Genomic DNA, 19,670 nt, shown 5'->3' on the forward strand with positions numbered 1-19,670 from the left:
AACTTAAGTGACTAAAATGTAATCTGAAGCAAACAAAAGTAACTATTTTTTTAGTTTACACTAAATTTTTTAAATTTTTTTTGAAGGGTTCAATAAAAGATTTCAAAGAAAAAAAAAGAAGATTTAATAAAAATTTCCAAATTTTTTGAAAAAATAAATTTAAATTATAAGATATTAATGAAAAAAATTTCAAAATTTTGGGGGAGAAAAGGGAAGACCCCATGGTTGCAAGTTTCAAGAGGAGGAAGAGAGTTTTCAAATACGAGTTCTGATAATTGATTTTTTAAATATTTTTATTTGATAAAAATTTTTATCATTCATCAGATTATGCGTCACTGATTTAATTTTTATTCAGCTTACACATTTTTTATACTTAAAATTCACATATAAATGTTAACAAAAAATTTATAATTTTACAAGTGAGATTAAAAAATTATTTTTTTAAAAAATTATTTTTTAAATATATATTTTTAAAAATTAATTTTTATATTCTTAAATATATATCTTACCATATATGTGTATGTATGTAGGAATGTGTATCCAAATTAAGGTCATCTTCCTTGCTCCACCAAAATATGACCTCAACACCATGTGATGCAATAGCATATCCTTTGAGGTGTACCAACAATGCAAGTTTCTTTGCTTACGTGGCAAATATAGACCAATCCGAAAGCGACACCTTTGCAATTTTTACAAAGCAAATTAGCTATCAAATTTATCTTATTTGGTACTTAAAGTTTTTATGGTTAAAAGTAATACTTAAACTATCAAATTTATCTTATTTTACCCCAAATCATGATACCATCCAATAAGAATGTAAAACATGACAGATTTAAGTATCACTTTTGATAAAAAAAAAAAACTTCAGTCACCTAAGTGAAAGCTTTTGGATCATGGGTGACGTGGTAATGAATTTATATCAAGTCTTCAGTTGACATTGATCCCGTTTTTTTTTTTATTTTGAACAACCTTTTCCTTCCTTTTTCCCTCATTAAAAAAAACATTTTTTTTGGAAAAAAAATCCTAACCTTTTGGAACATGAAAACTGAAATTGAAATATTCAATATAATATTGCAAATTTAATTACTTATATTTTCATGAAAATATAAAAAAATAATGTTAAAAAAAGGTAAAAGAAAAAAAGAACAAAAAAAAAAGGATAAAAATTACATAAGCAAAAATGAAGTGTTTTGGATAAGGGTTTTAAAAATATTGAGAAAACCATTACGAGTCCATGCATTTTACAAGAGTGATCATCAATCTTTATTTTTTTAGGACAATATATATATATATATATGTAAAGGACTTTACTAACCATGTTTTTAGGTTAAAATACTAAAAAGCCTATAAACTTTATTATTTTATTTAAATAGGCCCCTACATTATTTTTACATTTTATTCCTACTTAAGTTGATAAATGTTAAGGAATGCATCTATGTGTAAATTATAGATTAAAGGTTTATTTGGATATAACTTAAAAGGTTAAAGGATTTTTAAAATTGTTGATATTGAGTACCAACAAGGAAGAGAAGGTGGAGGAAATGAAGTTTGATTACTCGTACATAGCGGAGAGTCGATAGTGGGAAGGAAGAAGGAAGGAAGGGGGAGGGTGAGGGTGGCTTGAAGAAGAAGATTCTTGTTTTCTCATGCACTCTAGTTTATATAAGGGGTTGTCCCTTGTCTTATAGCACCACGTGGCGACTTGTATGGCTGTACAGATAAGTCAGAGCTGAGATGCCAAATGAGCATTGTTGTTGCAGGTTAGTTGTCATTATGGTACGTGTTGTGTGGTCCTACCTATATTGTAGGTTGCCCTACTTTAACACCACCATCCTTAAAGCGTCAAGTGAACCTGTTCGTTTTTTGAACAAGGGGTCTTGAGTAAACAAGCACAAATGAAGGGTGTTTTGCGTGGAATCACCATGAGGGGTTCAACTCAGATAGCTTAAAGAATAACAAGAATATAAGTTAAACAGTTAAGATTGAGATTATTTATGTTGATTTAAGTTTTTTTTATTATTTAGTCGTTTTAAATATTTTTTCAATAAATAAAAAAAAAGAAATATACTTATAAATAAAAAAGAATGTATATATTTATCAACTATTATTACTATAAATAGTATATTAACTAAATAAAAAAAAGTAGTCTAATAGAAGGATTGTTTGTATCATCCATGACAATGATTTGTGGCAAATTATATTTTGTGTGAATTACAAGAATCTAATATATAGGAATTTTGTTTTAAGACTATGCTTTTTAACTAATTTTCCCTCACTTTTTAGGCAAATCAACAAGAAAGTGGTTTTTCTTGGTTATCCCAATCATTATTTCCCCTTTTAAAATAAAACCAAAAATGCTTATAAAATCAAGTTCTTGAAACCCTAATTTTCCTGATCATAACTCTATCAAATTTCATGAGGTAGGCACTAAGAATTTTGTGAAGGGAATGCAATCAAATTAGGACACATAATCTAATTTTAAAAAAAATAAATTTATTTAATTTCATTATAGGTTGTTATTAGAGGTGTCCATGGACCGGGCCGGGTTCGGGCTGGACCCAAAAAAATTTTAGCTCGCGACCTAGGCCCGAGCCCGGCCTAACCTGAAATATGGGCCTAAAATTTTGTTCAGGCCTGGCCCAGGAAAAAATTCCTGAGCCCGGCCAGGCCTATTTTTTAATAAACACAAAAAAATTATTTTAAAAATAAAAAAATAAAAAAAGTATTTTAAAATAAAAAAATAAAAAATATTTATTATATTCGGGTCGGGCCGGGCCCGAGCCAAAAAAGTGGTGACCGAGGCCCGGCCCGTTTTCTAAACGGCCCTTTTTCGCCTAAACCCATATTTCAGGCCTATATTTTTACCCTAACCCTCCCATATTTCGGGCAAGCCGTTGGCCGGCCCTGCCCATGGACACCTCTAGTTGTTATTATATCTGCTCTTTTTAATAGGATGCCTAGAATTACCCATAGCTCCCTGATACTTAAATAGGAGGATAATACATTTCAACGCATTCGAACAGACGTCTTCCTATACTGACAACAATACCAATATCAATCGAGTTAAGACTCAATCAACATTTAATTTTTTTATTTTTTTACAATCCATCATCATATGATTTATTAATAATATATAAAATTATACATTGAGGGTGCATAAAATATATATAAACCCGTATATGAAGCAAAAGGAGGTCTTCCAAAATTGGTAAATTTTCTCTTTAGTTTTTCAAAATTTATGAAATTATATGTTAATATAACGATAAAATTATACTTTAACCCTCCTGTTAAAAAATTGTTATTCGTTTTTAGTTCCCCTAAAACAATATTTTAACTCCCCCGAGCAAAAGTTTAATTGATAACTGCAATTTTAGTGCCTCCCAAATATAAATAATTCAGTTTAATTTTTTTCTACTTTTTTAAAGGGGAAAATGCAATGTTGGCCCTCAAATAAAAGTAAAATTTCAATTTAAGCCATTTTAATTACAAAATTTTAGCACCCCAAATCTTTTTAGTTTTGTCAAACTTGACCCATTTTTAAACAGTTTTTTTTATTTATCTAAACCCATTGTAGATGCTTATTATTTTTATTTAAACATTTTCAAATATCAAATGAGTCTTCGAGTTTGGTTGAAAATTTAAGCCATTGTTTGTTTGAAGTTGTTTGATATATTCTAAATTTAAAAACAGATCAAATTGGATAAGAGTAGAACTCGAATATTGAGCCTAAACTTGACCCATTTTTAAACGGATTTTTTTACCTAAACCCATTGTTTATTCTTAATATTTATGTTCAAACTCAACCAAATATCGAACAAGTCTTTGAATTTTGGTGAAAATTTAAGCCATTATTGTTTGAAACTCTTCAAATTTGTTGTTGCCCCCAAAAAAAAGGGCATTTGAGAAGGCATGGAAGAAAGCTTGCTCATTAAATGATGAGGTGATTCTTCAAATACCGGAGATAATAGGGTTAATCTTTTAGTGTTTAATTTAGATTTTAAGGTTGATTTGATGAAAATTAATTGTTGATATGAATTTTCATCAAATCAACCTTAAAACCCAAATTAAGTCACGTCCATAAAATTGCATTTAACAATTAACACTAAATTTATTCTATTAACAAAATCATGAAAAATTCAAACATAATAATATTAGCAATTAATTTTCACCAAATCAACCTTAAAGCCCGAATTAAATCCTAAAAAGTTAATAGCATTACCTTTAAATACCAAAATTATATAATATGTGTCAAATATAAATACCAGATTGGGCCAAAAATAATACAAAAATAATATCAAATCTAAATATAAAATAATATATTAAAAAAATCTATGCTTTTTAACTTTTTTTTCCCCACTTTTTGTGCAAACCAACAAGAAATTTGTTTTCTTTTTTCAGTTATCCCAATTATTATTCACCTTTAAATAAAACCAAAAGTGCTTATAAGTTATAACATCAAATCCAAGAAACATTACTTTCACATATCATAACTCCTCTATCAAATTCATGAGATATGCACAAGTTATAAGAATTTTGTGAAGGGAAATGTGACATTTATATATATATAAATTTATTTTTACGACACATCGTTATTTGATTTTACGACACATCGTTATTTGATTTATTGACGGTATATAAAATTATATATTGGTAGTGCATCAGATATAAACTCAAATATGGAGCAAAAGGGGCATATATAAGAGGTAAGCAATAATGACTTCTATTATATTGAATAATTTAGGTTCTGATTATATCTACTGTTTTTTTGACATAATGTCTAGAATTACTTATAGCTTTTATTAAACCCAAAAATAGGAGGATAATGCGTTTTAGCACACTTAAACTCGCGCCCTTCTGACAACAATGCTCATGCCAATCGAATTAATTTAATGGTAAATTTGCATTTTGACAATTTCTTAGAACTTATTATTTAACTTATTTTTATGACACGTCATCTCATTTATTAATAGTATATAAAGTTATACATCATTAGCTCATCAAATATATATAAACTCACAGATGGAGGAAAACAGGGGCATGGATAAAAGATTGGCAATGGCCTTGGTCATCCAAAATTGGTAAAGTTTATCCTTTAATCCTTCGAAATTTAGGAAATTATAAATTAATATAGTAATAAAATTACATTTTGAGTACTTAACAATTTCATCTCTAAGTAAGTATAACTGGATGGTATAAATGTAAATTTAGTGGCTTTTAAATATAAATAGTTTAATTTAATTCTTTTTGAAGGAAAAATTGCAATTTTAGGCCCCTAAATAAAAGTTAAAAATTCAATTTTTATCTCGAACCCATCACATAATTCCTAACTTCATCTTTACATATCCGAAGCAAAAGCTTAACCGATACCTATGCATACCCGTTAACCGAATCGATTTTAATAATATGTATAAATGAAGCCAAAGAGATTATTTCGTCTCAACCTCTTATATGGGCAGACCATACCTAGTTTTGTCCAAAAGACAAAGCAACCCATTTTCGTTTATTTTATTTTTTCAAATTTTTTTTCATCTATAAATATAAAATTTTTTCATTAAAATCTAACTCACAAAACCCATTTCTCCAATACCTTTCATATTACTATTTTCTCTTCATTTCCTCATTTTATTTTCTAAAAATGGCTCAGCAAAATATACAATCACTAGTATTCTCATATTTCATAGTACTAATCTTATTCTCTTTGTTTTCACATTACAATGCTTTGAAAGAGGATTTGAATGCTTCTTGCAATAATTATAATGTTGAAGATGAAATGGCTGCCGGGTACGATCCGGGAGCGTACCCTTCGTATTTTACGGCCATCGAAGGCGGCGGAATGAAGCTCGAGGATCCAATGACGGTGGCGTTAAGGGACGATGAAGTTCTTGGCATGAAGCAGAGATATGGTGTCGCTTTGAGGTGGACTGAAACTGTTGTTAATGTTGATGATTTTGGTGCTTATGGTGATAAAAATGTTGACACTGAGGTTAATGCACTTACCCTTCTTTTCTTTTTTTTCATTTGAGTTTTAGTAATTTACTTGTGTGGAATATCGCATTAAATTTTGGGGTTTAATTAATTTTTACAAAAAAAAAATTGAGGTTTATTGAGAATTCTCAAAAAATTTAAAAGGTTTAATTATATTTTTTTAAAGAAAATTAATCAGCAATTTCAAAAATTTTGAAAGTCCAAAATAAAATTTATAAAATTTTGAAAGATTTAATGACAATTTTCTAAATTTTTAGAGCCCACCCCCGCTAACTTGTAGAGTTGAGGGCCGGGCCGAGTTCATGCTAACAATGTACATGTTTATTTAAGGTCAGTTTGGATCAATTATATTTATAAATAGTTAACATAAATCCATTTAGATTGTCTCATATTATGTTTTATATTTTATATTATATTTAAGTATTTAAACATAAATAATTTTAATTTATTTTTTTAATATTTAAATAATTAACTTTCATTTATAAATTTAAAAACAACTTAAACTAAGTAGGCTCAAATATTAAGTCCAACCTTGACCCATTTTTAAATAAATTGTTTTTATTAAATCCATTGTTCGTACTTCATATTTTTATTTAAACATTTTCAAATATCAAATCAATCTTCGAGTTGATCGGAAATTTAAGCAATTATTTTCCTAAATTGTTTGCATTTTTGTTGTCTAAACTTGACCCATTTTTAACTGAATTTTTTTTATTTAAATCCATTGTTCATTCTTAATTTCTTTATAAAAAAATTTACAAATTGACATAATCTAAATTTAAAAACAAGTCAAACTAAGTTAGACTCGAATACTCTAAAGTTGACCCATTTTCAAAATAAATTTTCATCGAAACTCATTCTTTATATTTAATATTTCTATTCAAACTCTCTTAAATATCGAACTAGTCTTTGAGTTCCGGTCAAAATTTAAGCCATTGTTGTCTAAAACTTCAGGCATTTGAGAAGGCATGGGAGAAAGCTTGCTCATTGAATGGTGCAGTAATTCTTCAAGTACCCGAAGGAAAGAACTATATTCTCAAACCTGTTAAATTTTCAGGTCCCTGCAATTCCAATCTTACAATCCAGGTTAGTCCTTGAAACATTTTCAACATACTGTTTGACACTCGAGTTGAAGTAACATTAAAGATTTTAACAATTAACGGACTCGTATTTAAAAAAAATTTGCAGATACTGGGGAACATAATGGCATCAGATGACAGATCAGATTACAATGAAGATAGTAGACACTGGCTTTTGTTTCAAAAGGTTGATAATTTGTTGGTTGAAGGCCATGATGATGGGGTTATTAATGGGAATGGGATGATTTGGTGGCAAAATTCATGCAAAATTAACAAAAATCTCGTAAGTTTATATTTAATACTTCATAGTTAACCATTTGGTTCAATTCTCTAATCAAAATTTAATGACAATTTTTGGTTGCATTGTTTTGCAGCCATGCAAGGATGCTCCAACGGTATGTTAAAGTTCTTTCTTTTTTCTTTATGTTTTTCCCCTAAGATTATCTTGGATATTCGATAATTACATACAAGTCTATCGTAGAGGTGTTTATAGATTAGGCCGGACCATTTCATGGTATTAATACAACCTAGCCTTTCCTAAGCTCGATCCAACAAAAAATTTTACTTCAAAATTTTTTGTAAATAACTAACTAAAACCCGATTTAAGTCTGGTTATATATTTTTTTAAAAAAAGTAAATTTTATGTTACTTTTAATTTGATATAAATTATATAGTATATTAAAAAATAAAATAAAATATTAGAAAGTTAAAATCGGGTCGGGTTTCAATCTTGAATGTTTGAACTCAAGTTTGACTTATATTTTAAATGAGTTTAATTTTTTTGTTCAAACCCATTTTTTGTATCTAATATTTTTGCCTAAACCCTCTCAAATATTATATTGAACTTCAATTTCGGATGAGTGACCTGAGGGTTAAACAAATCTAGAGCTGGTAAACTCTCTATATATTATTACAGGCTCTTACCTTCTACAATAGCAAAAACTTGGTAGTTCGGAACTTGAACATTCGAGATGCGCAACAAATACATGTTTCCTTTGAAAAATGCACCAATGTTGAAGCCTCTGGATTCAAGATAACCTCCCCAAAAATAAGTCCAAATACCGATGGGATTCATATAACAGAATCAAAAAACATTCGGATCACAAGCTCCATCATTGGAACAAGTATAGTTTTTAATTTATTAAGAGTTACAAATATTGAGATTTGAACTTTAAGTCCGAACATTTAATTTAAATGTTTTTGTTCTTAACTAAAGGTGATGATTGTATCTCCATTGTAAACGGATCTCAAAACATGCAAGCTATGGACATAACGTGCGGTCCAGGACACGGAATTAGGTGATTTAACTCTAACTTATATATATTTATATATATTTCCAATAAAATTTTAGGGTTTATGTACTCATATTTGTGATGATTGTAACTCAGCATTGGGAGCTTAGGATCTAAAAATTCGAAGGCTTATGTCTCTGGTGTGACTATTGATGGAGCTAAACTATATGGGACTGCAAATGGCGTTAGAATCAAGACATGGCAGGTAAGTTTTGAAGTGTTTATGTTCAATATCCATATTTGAAATATAATCCAACATGGTATCGGGGTACGATATTTTAAATTAGATCTGTCGATTCGGATTTAATTTCGAAATCTGATTAAACTCAAATTGATTATAAAAATTCAACTGCTTAAAACGTTCAATTCGAACTAAACTTAAAAATGCTAAAAATATGATATAAGTTTATGTGCTCTTCATAAATTTGAAATTTAGTCCATCTATTTTTCAGATTTCAAATTCGGGTCCAACCGTTAATACTGTTAAGATTATTCTGTTAAATGAAGTGTCATTACAACGTTATTTTTTTAGGTACATTGCCACCAAGTGAGTATTTTTTTAAATTTCAAAATGTCACACTGACAAATTTAACAAAAAAATAACAATTTAACAATTAGACTTGAATTATGAAATTTAAAAAATGGAGACTATATTTTTAAAAAAGAGTACATGGACTAAACTCGAATTTATGAAGAGTACAAAAATCTACAATATATTTTAACCAACTTTAAATGACCAAAACCCAAAATATCTCTAATTGAATTAACCCTAACATGAAGAGATCATAACCGAAAATGATCCGAATTACAATGACTTGAACGGAAAAACCCAAAACAACCCAAACCTAAACTAACTCAAACTCGATAGATTTGGACCCTAAATAGTTTGAGCCCAAAAATGTCTCAAACTCAAAATGACCTACTCTGGTCTAGATTGACCTGTTCAAAAACTAACTCGACAAATCTACTCCAAAAATATGAAAAACCCTAAAAAGAATTAAGCATACCCATCTCGGATATATACTTACGTCAAACTTTGAATCCAAGTAACATAAATGATTTAATGATGTCCAGGGAGGATCAGGAACTGCAAGCAACATCATATTTCAAAACATTGAAATGTACAACGTGAGTAACCCGATCATCATAGACCAAAACTACTGTGATCAAAGCAAGCCATGCAAGGAACAGGTATTTGAATTACCCACCAACTGTTTGTTTATTTGTCCCAGTGAGCAATCCACAACTTATTTTGGTTTTTTAATTCATTGTAGAGCTCAACAGTTCAAGTGAAAGACGTGTTGTACAACAACATTAATGGGACAAGTTCTTCTGAATTTGCAATAAATTTTAATTGCAGCAAAAATCATCCTTGTCAAGGGATTGTGTTGCAAAATGTGAACTTGTTGCAGGAACAAGAACATAGACCAGCTAAAGCTATTTGCAATAATGTCATATTGAGGGAAGGGGATAATGTTTTCCCACAATGCCCTTAATCCCTTTAACATATAAAACTATATATATATATACAGTCTGACTCTGTAAATCAATCTATGTTAAAGAATAATATGAAACAATTTGGAAAAGAAAAGATTGAATAACACTTGTAAAATATGATTATGTGGTTGAATTTGAATAAAGTTTAAGTTCCTATGTTGTTTCATTATTGTTTACAAATTCAGGGATCCTTTCATAAATACTATAACTATTCTTCCTTATCCACCGATGCGTTTGTGTTAACCTATCTCGTGATGTAATAATAAAATGTCTTCGTTAAAATGAAATCTTGGTTGAGGTGAAGTCTTGAATTTAATTTTTAGGCACAATTTATTTAGAAAAAAAAAGAAAGAAATTGATGAGTTTGTAATAAATCTAAGTTCAAATACCAAAAACGGACCTAGTTGCTAAATTCAGGTACTAAAATGGACCAAGAAAAGGTGTAAGTATTAAAATGGAACTAATTGACAAAGGTAGGGACTAAAAGTTAAATTAACTCAATTTTTAATATCCCCAAACTGAACTGTTTATATATATATATATTTCTTTTTAAAAATCCAACCCGCTAGGGAAGAACCGAATTAAAGCCAGTTAGCTAGCTTCTCTCTTCTATGGCGGTGGCTTACAGCCTTCTTCCCTTGTTTTTTTTTCCCTTTATATAAATTATATTAAACAATCTCACTGAACCATCGTCGGAGAATCAGTCCGGACGGTGATTGTGGCTCCGGTTGCCGGCGGCGAGGCGAGGTGTAGTGTTTTTATTGTTGTCCCAATCGCGTTGAAGGAAAACCGAGAGTTTTTTTGAATTGATCAGCAGAAACAGGAAATGAATGGGAACCGCTATGGATTTAGAAGTACGGCGGCGGCGGCGGCGAGGGTATATATAAGGAGACATCACCGGCATGGCTCCGGAGAGAATCAGTGTAGTTCAGCTCTTGTTAAGCACTTCAAAGCTCCTTTCTCTCTGGTAACTCTCTCTTTCTCTTTTGATTTCTGGAAATCTTGATTGTTTCAGTTTAATTTATTGGTTATAAAAGAGCTTGAAAATTGAATCACATTTTTTTGTATTTGCTATATGATTGAGTTTTGTTTGAATAGAAGGTTTCAGTGACATGTTTTGATATATTGTGTTGGATTAAGATTATTCTGAAATTTGACATTCAAAATTATCTTTCGCTAGTGAAAAAAAGAGCTTGTTTATTGAAGTTAATGCTAAGGAGCAGCTCAAAACTTAGATAACAGTTGTTTCTTTCTTTCAATTTTATTGAAGTTTTAACTAAGTCTACTACTAAACTACATTAGACCCCAACATTCTTCTAACATATACAATGCACTACTTGCAAAGAAGATTGCTCTAAACATATGAGCTCCCCGCTACTTTGCTTAGCCAAAAAAGCAAGTAAATCAGCACACCCTTGAGTTTCTTAATAAACATGTAACACCTTTAATGCAGAGCGGTTGTGTAATTGTTTTTAATGCTCTTTATTTTGTTTTGTAATAAGTAGTACTGTGACTTTTTATTGAGGTTTAGACTTAAGGTTGCTTGAGCCTTGAAAGAATGGGCTAAGTTTAGTGAAATGCTAATGGAACCCTACCAAAACTCAAATTCATTTCACAGTAAAAGGAACCCTGCCAAAGCTCAAAATTCCCAGAATATTTATTTATTTTAAAGAAGCTAAAGAAGTTGAAAGAATTGTAGCCTCTTTTAGTTCTCTTACTTTCAATGCTATAATCTTCATTCCCCATCCCCATCCCCATCCCCATCCCCATCCCCATCCCCATCCCCCTCCGGCTCCGTCTTCCTTTTCTTTCCCTCAAATGACCCACACGTAGAATAGAAATTTATTTAGAAGGTTTGGTGGTTAGAGATTTGTAGGTATTGATGAAGGGGCTTCAGAAAATTGGGTTTAAAGAACATAGTGACATGCTTGCTTCATATGGTCATTTTTGGTGTAGTGATGCTCTTGATTTCCCCCTTCTTCCATTCAGCATTTTCTTCTTCGTGTTCTAATTTGTGCTCAATACAAGTTTTTTCCCTTCATTCTTTCTCAATGATTTTATTGCATTTCTGTACCTTAAACTATTTTTGTTGTCCTTTGACATAATTGCTTTTTTCCTAGTTTGCAAGAAAAGCTGCAATCACTTTTCCTGGGGCTTCCGCACGCGATCTTTCTTCTGTAGGTACAATCTATTTCACTCTCTACTTGTCTACTTATTTGTTTATTTATAAGTTTGTTATATAAACTCTGGTGTACCTTAGTATTTGATGGTTCAAAGATCGAACAAGGTGCTAATGCAGGCTTTATACTTCTTTCTTTGAAGTTAAAAGATGGAATTTGCCTTCAACCTAAGTTTTCACTCATTAAATAATCAAGTTGAAGATGAAACTTTGATTACATGCTGTTTTTCTAGGAATGAGAGTTGAGTTCAACAAACTAATATGAGATTTTGCAATTGGAGATAAGCTAGTTATTAGGGAGTAGGAATGTGTTAATGAATCTTTGGTTCTAGATCACCGGATTGCAGCAAATCTTCTGATGCAGTTTATTGACCTAATCAAAGATGTCTTGATAGTTTTATTTATTTATTTGTTTTTTGGGGTGGGTGTGGGTGGATTGAATGGGATCTTAATGTTTGAACCTTGGAAGAATAAGAGATGAAGAGGGACCGGGGGAAGGTTTTTCAGGTGAGCTTGGTGGTGGAATGATGGCTTAGAGGATGCTAGGGCCTCGAGATTTAGGGTTTTTCTTAGAAATATGGGATGCTTTAAGGTGGAATTTGGAAAGAAAAGCTAGAGGGTGCTGATTTTTTGTTGTGAAGTAGAGCTGGCAGGTTTTTTCCTTTTCCTTTTTGGTGAAAACTTCGGGTTTTGGTTCTAGATCTACAGGTTTAGAGACCTTTTAGAGAAAACCAAGGATGGAAAGTAAAAGAAGAGGTCTATAGGAGTGTATAGGTAAAGTTCACCACAATCTTGAATCCAGCTAACGGCAGATGGCAATGGTGAGCGGTTGCTTGGCTGATGGTCTTCAAGATTGAGGTTTAGAGTTGCTGGCTTTGGGTTTTAAAATACAGAGAGAAAGTTTGAAGGTTAGAGAGATGAAGAAGAAGGGTAACTAAATAAAATAAATAAAATTTTGAAATATGAAAGGGTGGAAACGGAGAGTTTTGAGAAGGAAGGAGGAAAGAAGGACAAAAAAAGGGGGAAACAAAGAAAACAGGGTTAGACTATGGGGTGAATCTTCTTCTAGGTGGGTGAGGTCCTATAAGCTGTGCGGTTATACCATTTGCTTGCTTCCCTCCCTCTTCCAACTCTTTGAAAGTGTAACAAAGCATTCTGTTGCTGAAACCTGAAATGAGGAAAAGATTCATTGGCCCAAAAGTAGCACCCTGTTATTTTCAGCCTGCTGCTCCAAAAGACCAACACTTCCACCCTCTCTGCTTGTCCCATCTTTTCATTTTCTGTCAGTAAGTTTTGTTTTTTTATAGATAGATTTATTTCATCGGAATGATCTTTTTTGGGTTGGTAAGCTTTTGACTGGCTTTTGCAGGACCATCTCTTTTCAAGAGTTATGGAAGTGCTCATCTGCTTAACAACTTTTGGAGTTCGATTCCGGCTACTTTGAGATTTTGCACATTTGCTGTCTCTGAAAATGGTGTGTCTAAACCTAATTCCAAGACTCTTGAAGAGGCTACACTCGCCAACCAAAAATCTATTGATTTCACCAAATTAGACATTAATCTGCTTCCCACTGTAATGATTATTGGTCGCCCCAATGTAGGGAAGTCTGCATTGTTTAACCGGTTAGTAATGTACTAATGTCTTTTTCAATGCACCACACACTTTTTTTTTTCGATGTTCTCTACTTGTTCTTTTTATTTATTTCTGGTCAAATATTGTTTAGCTTGATAAGGAGGAGAGAGGCTCTTGTGTACAACACACCTGATGGTCATGTCACTAGAGACATAAGGGAAGGTCTTGCTAAATTGGGGGATCTGCGGTTTAGAGTATTGGATTCTGCTGGCTTGGAAACTGAAGCAACATCCGGATCTATTCTTAATAGAACAGCTGCCATGACAGCAAATGTGCTTGCTAGAACTCAGTTTGCAATTTTTCTTATTGATGTCAGGTTGGTCTTCATCGTGGATCCCCTTTTTGTACATGTATTAGATATTCACTTATGATGTATCTGAGAAATTAAAGGGATTTGCAAAATAAATAATATAAAGCTAGAGTTTATTTAAAACCTAAAAATTCTCTACATTGGGGCATCATAATAGCACTAGTGGAAAACAGAGCATGCATAATTTTGGGTGCAACGTGAGCAACAGTCTGGAATGAATTTGAAAGCTCTAAAGCAGTGAAATTACTGTGCTTTAAAATGAAAGGGAGTCACATAAAATCACACATGTCATTTGGTGCATATTAGGTAAATTTGGTTAGGTTTGAGATTATCATCTATCTTTAGAGATTTTTAATGAAAATGGCTTCATCATAGGAGATTTCTATTTTGCCAATTCTATTGTCTAGATAGTGGTTTGAAGGGTGATGTATGTCAGTTTCTCTTATCTTCTGCTGCATTGCATATATGATTGGCTGGGCAAGGTTTGTTTCATGTTTTCTCTGGTTCTTAGTTGTTAGCTTCTCCTAGTTGATTTATTACTTATTCAGAAGCAAGAGGATAATACTTCATTAACAGAGTATGAAGCAAAATTAAAGTTGGAAAACAACAAAATAGGATTTCTTTGTTTTGTAAGGTGAGAAAACAAGATGAGAATGTGCCCATTTATGTTGGGTAAACATCCGGTTTATGAAAAGGTGGTTTAAGTCAATTTTATGCTTCTGGTTCGCTGATGCATTTTTCTTCCCTTATTGTAACCACATTTTGTATGGTATAATATTGTGTAGCTTGATTACTTTGAAAGTTTGAGACATTTTCTGATATTTACATTTAAAAATTTTATTTGAAAATAATGAGAAGACACTACATCACATCAATTTCTTTGACATCTCTAAATCACACTATTGGTTCTGCTGCTGTGCACTTCTATCTTCTCTGTATTATTTAGGTGCAAAAGTTTTCAGGGCATTGTTTTGAGTTCTCTCGATCTCCCTCTCTCCTGTATGTGCAAATTAAATTTTATTTCTTTGTACTTCCTTGAGTCTAGAACTGGGCTGCATCCATTGGATCAAGAGGTTGGAAAGTGGTTACGCAAGCATGCGCCAGGAATCAATCCTATAGTAGCCATGAATAAATCTGAATCGCTTCATAAAGATCCGAATTCTTTTGCCGAAGCTGCTACAGAGGCCCTGAAATTAGGATTTGGGGAACCAATTGCTATATCTGCTGAGACTGGTCTGGGAATGACAGCACTTCATGAATCTCTTCAGCCAATGCTTGAGAATTACATGGCCAAAGTTTTAGATGGTAAGCACTACTGTTGTCGTCAAAACTCTTTTTAGTTCATGATCAAGATAGCTGACTTCTTGTGATTAACATTTGGCCTTTGTTTGGTATTCTACTTAAAAATAAATGATGAATAGATATTATAATGATTTTTTAATAAGTATATTACATTAATGAAAGTAAAATATAGCTAAAAGGAAAAGAAGACAAGGATAATGTAATTAAATGAGAATTTTTTTCCTTGAGCTAAAAATGGTTGAATTTAGTAAGCACCTTTTAACGGCTTAGGATTGAAAAATGATTGAAAATTTTCCATTTATTAAAATAAGTTATCATACACATTGATAACATTAACCCGTTAATAGTTTTTATTTAAACCATTTGAGAATTTTTCGATGTTTACCAAATATGCCCTTAGCTTAGGTTTCACTTTCTTTTGTCAACTATGGTGGATTTTTAGGATCAAGTGTATCATAGCCCAGGTACTTTGTACACTTCTTTTGAAGGCACTCATTCTTGCTTCTCCCTGTTGTCTCTATCTCATCATGTTTGCCTTTGATTTGTACTAGGCAAAAGTAGCCAAGATGAAAACCTCAGCCAGGATAACGATTCTTCTAAGGATGATGAATCTAAGCTGCCACTACAATTGGCTATTGTTGGACGACCCAATGTCGGGAAGTCTACGTTACTAAATGTGTTGTTACAAGAAGATCGTGTTTTGGTTGGTCCTGAAGCTGGTTTGACTAGAGATTCAGTGAGGGCACAGTTTCAATATCAAGGGAGAACTGTATATCTGGTATATATATATATATCTTGTTTTAACTCTTAGTTCAATATCAAGTCTACATTTCTTACTTTCCAAATTCTGATACTCGATGAGCACAAATGAATACGGTTTAAAAGATTTTATTCATAGAAAGTAAATAATGGTATCTACCAAAATAGAACCTCTCAAAAAGTTGATGTTTGATGTACCATTTCTTTTGTTTATTTAACTATCTAAATTATCGAGGCTCTCCCAAGTGTTATCCTCATGGAAGTTATCGTAAGGTCAGTTTCCCTTTAATTATCATAATGACTAATCTAAATCTGAATTTTACAAAGAATCCTCCCTTGGCTAGTCTAATACCATCTGCTTTAATTCTATTTGTAGGCGTTTCATTCAAGTCTTTGGATGAACCGGCTTTTAGCTCAAGCATTTCTTATCCCGTTTTTGCTGTGGTTTGTTTCACAGGTTGATACCGCTGGTTGGTTGCAAAGAGGTGATCGGCATAAAGGACCTAATTCATTGAGTGTTATGCAATCAAGAAAAAATCTGATGAGAGCTCATATAGTTGCTTTGGTTCTGGATGCTGAAGAGGTATGTCATACGCTATATATACTGTCTTATATCCTTAAATGATGTTTGGAGGTTAATCCTTTTCAATATGATGGACATATGATGTATCATATGTTTGGAAGCTTTAGGTCTACGTTGCTCCGAATTTTTTCTTGAAGACCCTTTTTCCGACACTGGTCTCAAATGCATGGATATACATGAAAAATTAGAAAATCAGACATACTCGTCTCAGTCACATCCTTGCGTCCAACACTCAAGTCCGAGTAAACTTGCTTGCGTACAAAGATGTTAGTGAGCTGTCTATAAATATCCAGTTACTTATAGTTGAATCAAGAAATTGTCGGATCTCAAGAACTGAGTGCCTCAAATTTCATTGAATTAGATACATGTTTTTGTTCCTATCCAAAGGTAGTTCATGATCATTCAGTACAACATATAGTACCTTTTGATGATATGGAATTACGCGCACATTGAATATTGTAACAACAGGGTGAGCTTTTCTTGCATCTAATACTTCCCATTACACGATATTCAGATTGCAAAAGCTCGGCGCAGCATGACACATGCCGAAGTTGTTATAGCAAGACAAGCGGTGGAAGAAGGTCGTGGTCTGGTTGTAGTTGTGAACAAGATGGATCTTCTAAAGGGGCCAAGAAATTCTGCATTGTATAAAAGAGTCAAAGAAGCTGTTCCTCAAGAAATTCAGATGGTTATACCCCAGGTTTGTCAGCTTAATCATTATTTTTAATTCCGAATTTTGATAATTAACAAATCTTTTTTTGTTGATTTTATTATGTACTTGATAATTACCATTAGATCTTTTTATGTTACCATGGCCTTGCCAACAGATAACCGGGATACCAGTTCTGTTCATCTCCGCAATAGACGGAAGAGGGCGTGCTGCTGTTATGTCTCAAGTCATCGATGCATACGAGAAATGGTGTTTAAGGTTGTCCACTGCACGTCTTAACCGTTGGTTGCGTAAGGTCTGTGGCCGACATATTTTGCTTTTAATTCTTATCTTAAAAGTCCAAAAAGTGTGTAATTTGTTCACTCAGAGGTCAATCTGTCTGTCTGTTTCAATCCTGTTGTTGGTTTAGGTTGCAAGCCGGCATTCATGGAAAGACCAAGGTTCTCAAACCAAGATCAAGTACTTCACTCAGGTGAAAGCTCGGCCTCCCACTTTCGTTGCTTTCGTCAGCGGTAACACCAAGCTCTCCGATACATATGTAAGGTTTCTAACCAAATCTTTGAAGGAAGATTTCGATATGGGTGGAATTCCAATACGGATAATGCAACGTTCTGTTCCGAGAATGGCCAGCGGGAGTAGCAGTAAGACTGGCCAATCTACGGGAAAAACAGTTGAACGCACACCATCGGACAAGAGAAGTAGTGTTGTTTAGCCATTGCACTGAACAGAGGCCTGCATTTGCCTCCTTTTTTTTAAGAAAAGATAGTTTTCCTCTTTTGTAGGAAAATAGATAGAATGAAAAGAAAAAGGGTATTTTTGTAATTTACTTTTTCCTTTTAAATTAGAAGGAAAATTTTCTTTGTTTCTTAAATTAAGCACACATTATTTGCATTAACTTAAGCACACAATACCTTAATCCGGATTTACAATATTTAAATTCACAAAAAGGTATAATTTAAATATTTACAAATATTTTAATTGTAAATTTTTTCCATTTTTATAGAAGGAAAAAGAAAAGCTTTCTCTTAACCATAGAATTCCTTTTTGAAGGATGACTTGGAGAAAAGCTTAAATTTCTGCTTGAAATTTGACTAAAAGAATGGTATTGGATAAAATAATATGAAGAATATATATATATAATTCTTAAATATAAAATAAAAATAATTATATTAAAAAAATATAAGTGGAGTTAAACATATTTATATTAATAATTTATAAATATAGGTAAATTTAGTAACTTGGATATCTTCAAACACAATCAAGTGTAGGGACTGCACTTTAGACCATTGCTTAAGAGTGTACCTATTTATAATTATGAAACACAAACATGCAATATTAAATAAATATAAAGTAAAACATCACACGAATTAAGAATGTTCCCAAAATTTATTTTACGTGTTGTTAATATATCAAATATATACAAATATAAAATAATTTAAACATAATTATGACCTGATAAAATATATAAATATAATATAAATATAGGGTAAACTCTAAAAATAGTCACTTTTGTTTACATCAGATTACATTTTATTCACTTATGTTTGAAATGTTACATTTTAGCCACTTATGTTATCGTTTTGTTACGAAGCGGTCACACGGCCGTTAAGCTCCGTTACCTCCCTAACGGAAGTCCTACGTGGCAATCCAAATGGGTTTTAAATGCCAACTTGGATGTCTAGTTGTTGGGATGAACATAGGTTTTTAATTAAATAAAATTCAATTTGGACTATCACGTAGGACATTCAAGTTGACAATTAAAACCCATTTGGATTGCCACGTAGGACTGCTGTTAGCGAGGTAACGGAGCTTAACGATAGAGTGATCACTTCGTAACAGAACGATAACGTAAGTGACTAAAACGTAACATTTCAAACATAAGTGACTAAAATGTAATTTGAGACAAAAAAAAGTGACTATTTTTGTAGTTTACCCATAAATTATGAATTATCGAATTTATTTAACAGCATAGTTTATATAATTTATGTGATATAAATTTTAAAATATATAAAAAATTTTAAAAAAATTATAGTCAAGTCTACATTTGATTTTACCTAAACTCTATATTTCTAATTAAAATCTTTAAAATAATATATTTTTGAGTTTAGATAAATAACTCGACCTGATAATTATAACAACATTTACATTATTTAAGCAATAACTCTATAACCCAATGGCAATTGATTCCTTGCATGTTAGTTAAAGTTAACCTAAGGGATATCATGGTCCTAAAATGATTGCCAATTTAAAGTATAATAATTATTTTTCAAAAAAAATAATAATTAGATTGAAATGAAAGAAGCTTACCTTTAAAGGTAAAAAATGGGAAAAGAAACAAAAGTGATTTTTACTTTAATTATTGTGTGCTTAAATATTTTATTA

The 19,670-nt window shown here is 31.7% G+C and overlaps 2 protein-coding genes across 2 annotated transcripts; both read left to right on the forward strand.

Moving 5' to 3' along the window:
- The first annotated feature begins 5,566 nt into the window (after positions 1–5,566).
- On the forward strand, positions 5,567–10,019 carry LOC107925932 (polygalacturonase ADPG2). The gene is made up of 9 exons (XM_016856689.2): positions 5,567–5,983; positions 6,940–7,071; positions 7,174–7,347; positions 7,439–7,459; positions 7,981–8,188; positions 8,281–8,362; positions 8,453–8,561; positions 9,431–9,547; positions 9,631–10,019. The coding sequence occupies exons 1-9, from the start codon at positions 5,636–5,638 to the stop codon at positions 9,850–9,852; spliced, it is 1,413 nt and encodes a 470-aa protein (XP_016712178.1). The 5' UTR covers positions 5,567–5,635; the 3' UTR covers positions 9,853–10,019.
- A 387-nt stretch (positions 10,020–10,406) lies between these two features.
- On the forward strand, positions 10,407–18,219 carry LOC107925931 (GTPase Der). The gene is made up of 10 exons (XM_016856688.2): positions 10,407–10,820; positions 11,974–12,034; positions 13,402–13,654; positions 13,756–13,980; positions 15,020–15,279; positions 15,828–16,054; positions 16,493–16,618; positions 17,133–17,318; positions 17,446–17,583; positions 17,698–18,219. Exons 1-10 carry the CDS (start codon positions 10,680–10,682, stop codon positions 17,998–18,000), a joined length of 1,920 nt encoding a protein of 639 aa, XP_016712177.1. The 5' UTR covers positions 10,407–10,679; the 3' UTR covers positions 18,001–18,219.
- The last annotated feature ends 1,451 nt before the right edge of the window (positions 18,220–19,670 follow it).

Source organism: Gossypium hirsutum, chromosome D11 (genome assembly GCF_007990345.1).
Source record: "Gossypium hirsutum isolate 1008001.06 chromosome D11, Gossypium_hirsutum_v2.1, whole genome shotgun sequence".
NCBI classification, from domain to species: domain Eukaryota; kingdom Viridiplantae; phylum Streptophyta; class Magnoliopsida; order Malvales; family Malvaceae; genus Gossypium; species Gossypium hirsutum.

Excerpts from the sequence above, each read along its gene's own strand:
- LOC107925932 (XM_016856689.2), top strand. The coding sequence starts at position 5,636 with ATGGCTCAGCAAAATATACAATCACTAGTATTCTCATATTTCATAGTA. Across the intron at positions 7,460-7,980 it reads CATGCAAGGATGCTCCAACG|GCTCTTACCTTCTACAATAG; the intron begins GTATGTTAAAGT and ends ATATTATTACAG. Across the intron at positions 8,363-8,452 it reads GGTCCAGGACACGGAATTAG|CATTGGGAGCTTAGGATCTA; the intron begins GTGATTTAACTC and ends ATTGTAACTCAG.
- LOC107925931 (XM_016856688.2), top strand. The coding sequence starts at position 10,680 with ATGAATGGGAACCGCTATGGATTTAGAAGTACGGCGGCGGCGGCGGCG. Across the intron at positions 16,055-16,492 it reads AAGGGAGAACTGTATATCTG|GTTGATACCGCTGGTTGGTT; the intron begins GTATATATATAT and ends TTTGTTTCACAG. Across the intron at positions 17,584-17,697 it reads TTAACCGTTGGTTGCGTAAG|GTTGCAAGCCGGCATTCATG; the intron begins GTCTGTGGCCGA and ends TTGTTGGTTTAG.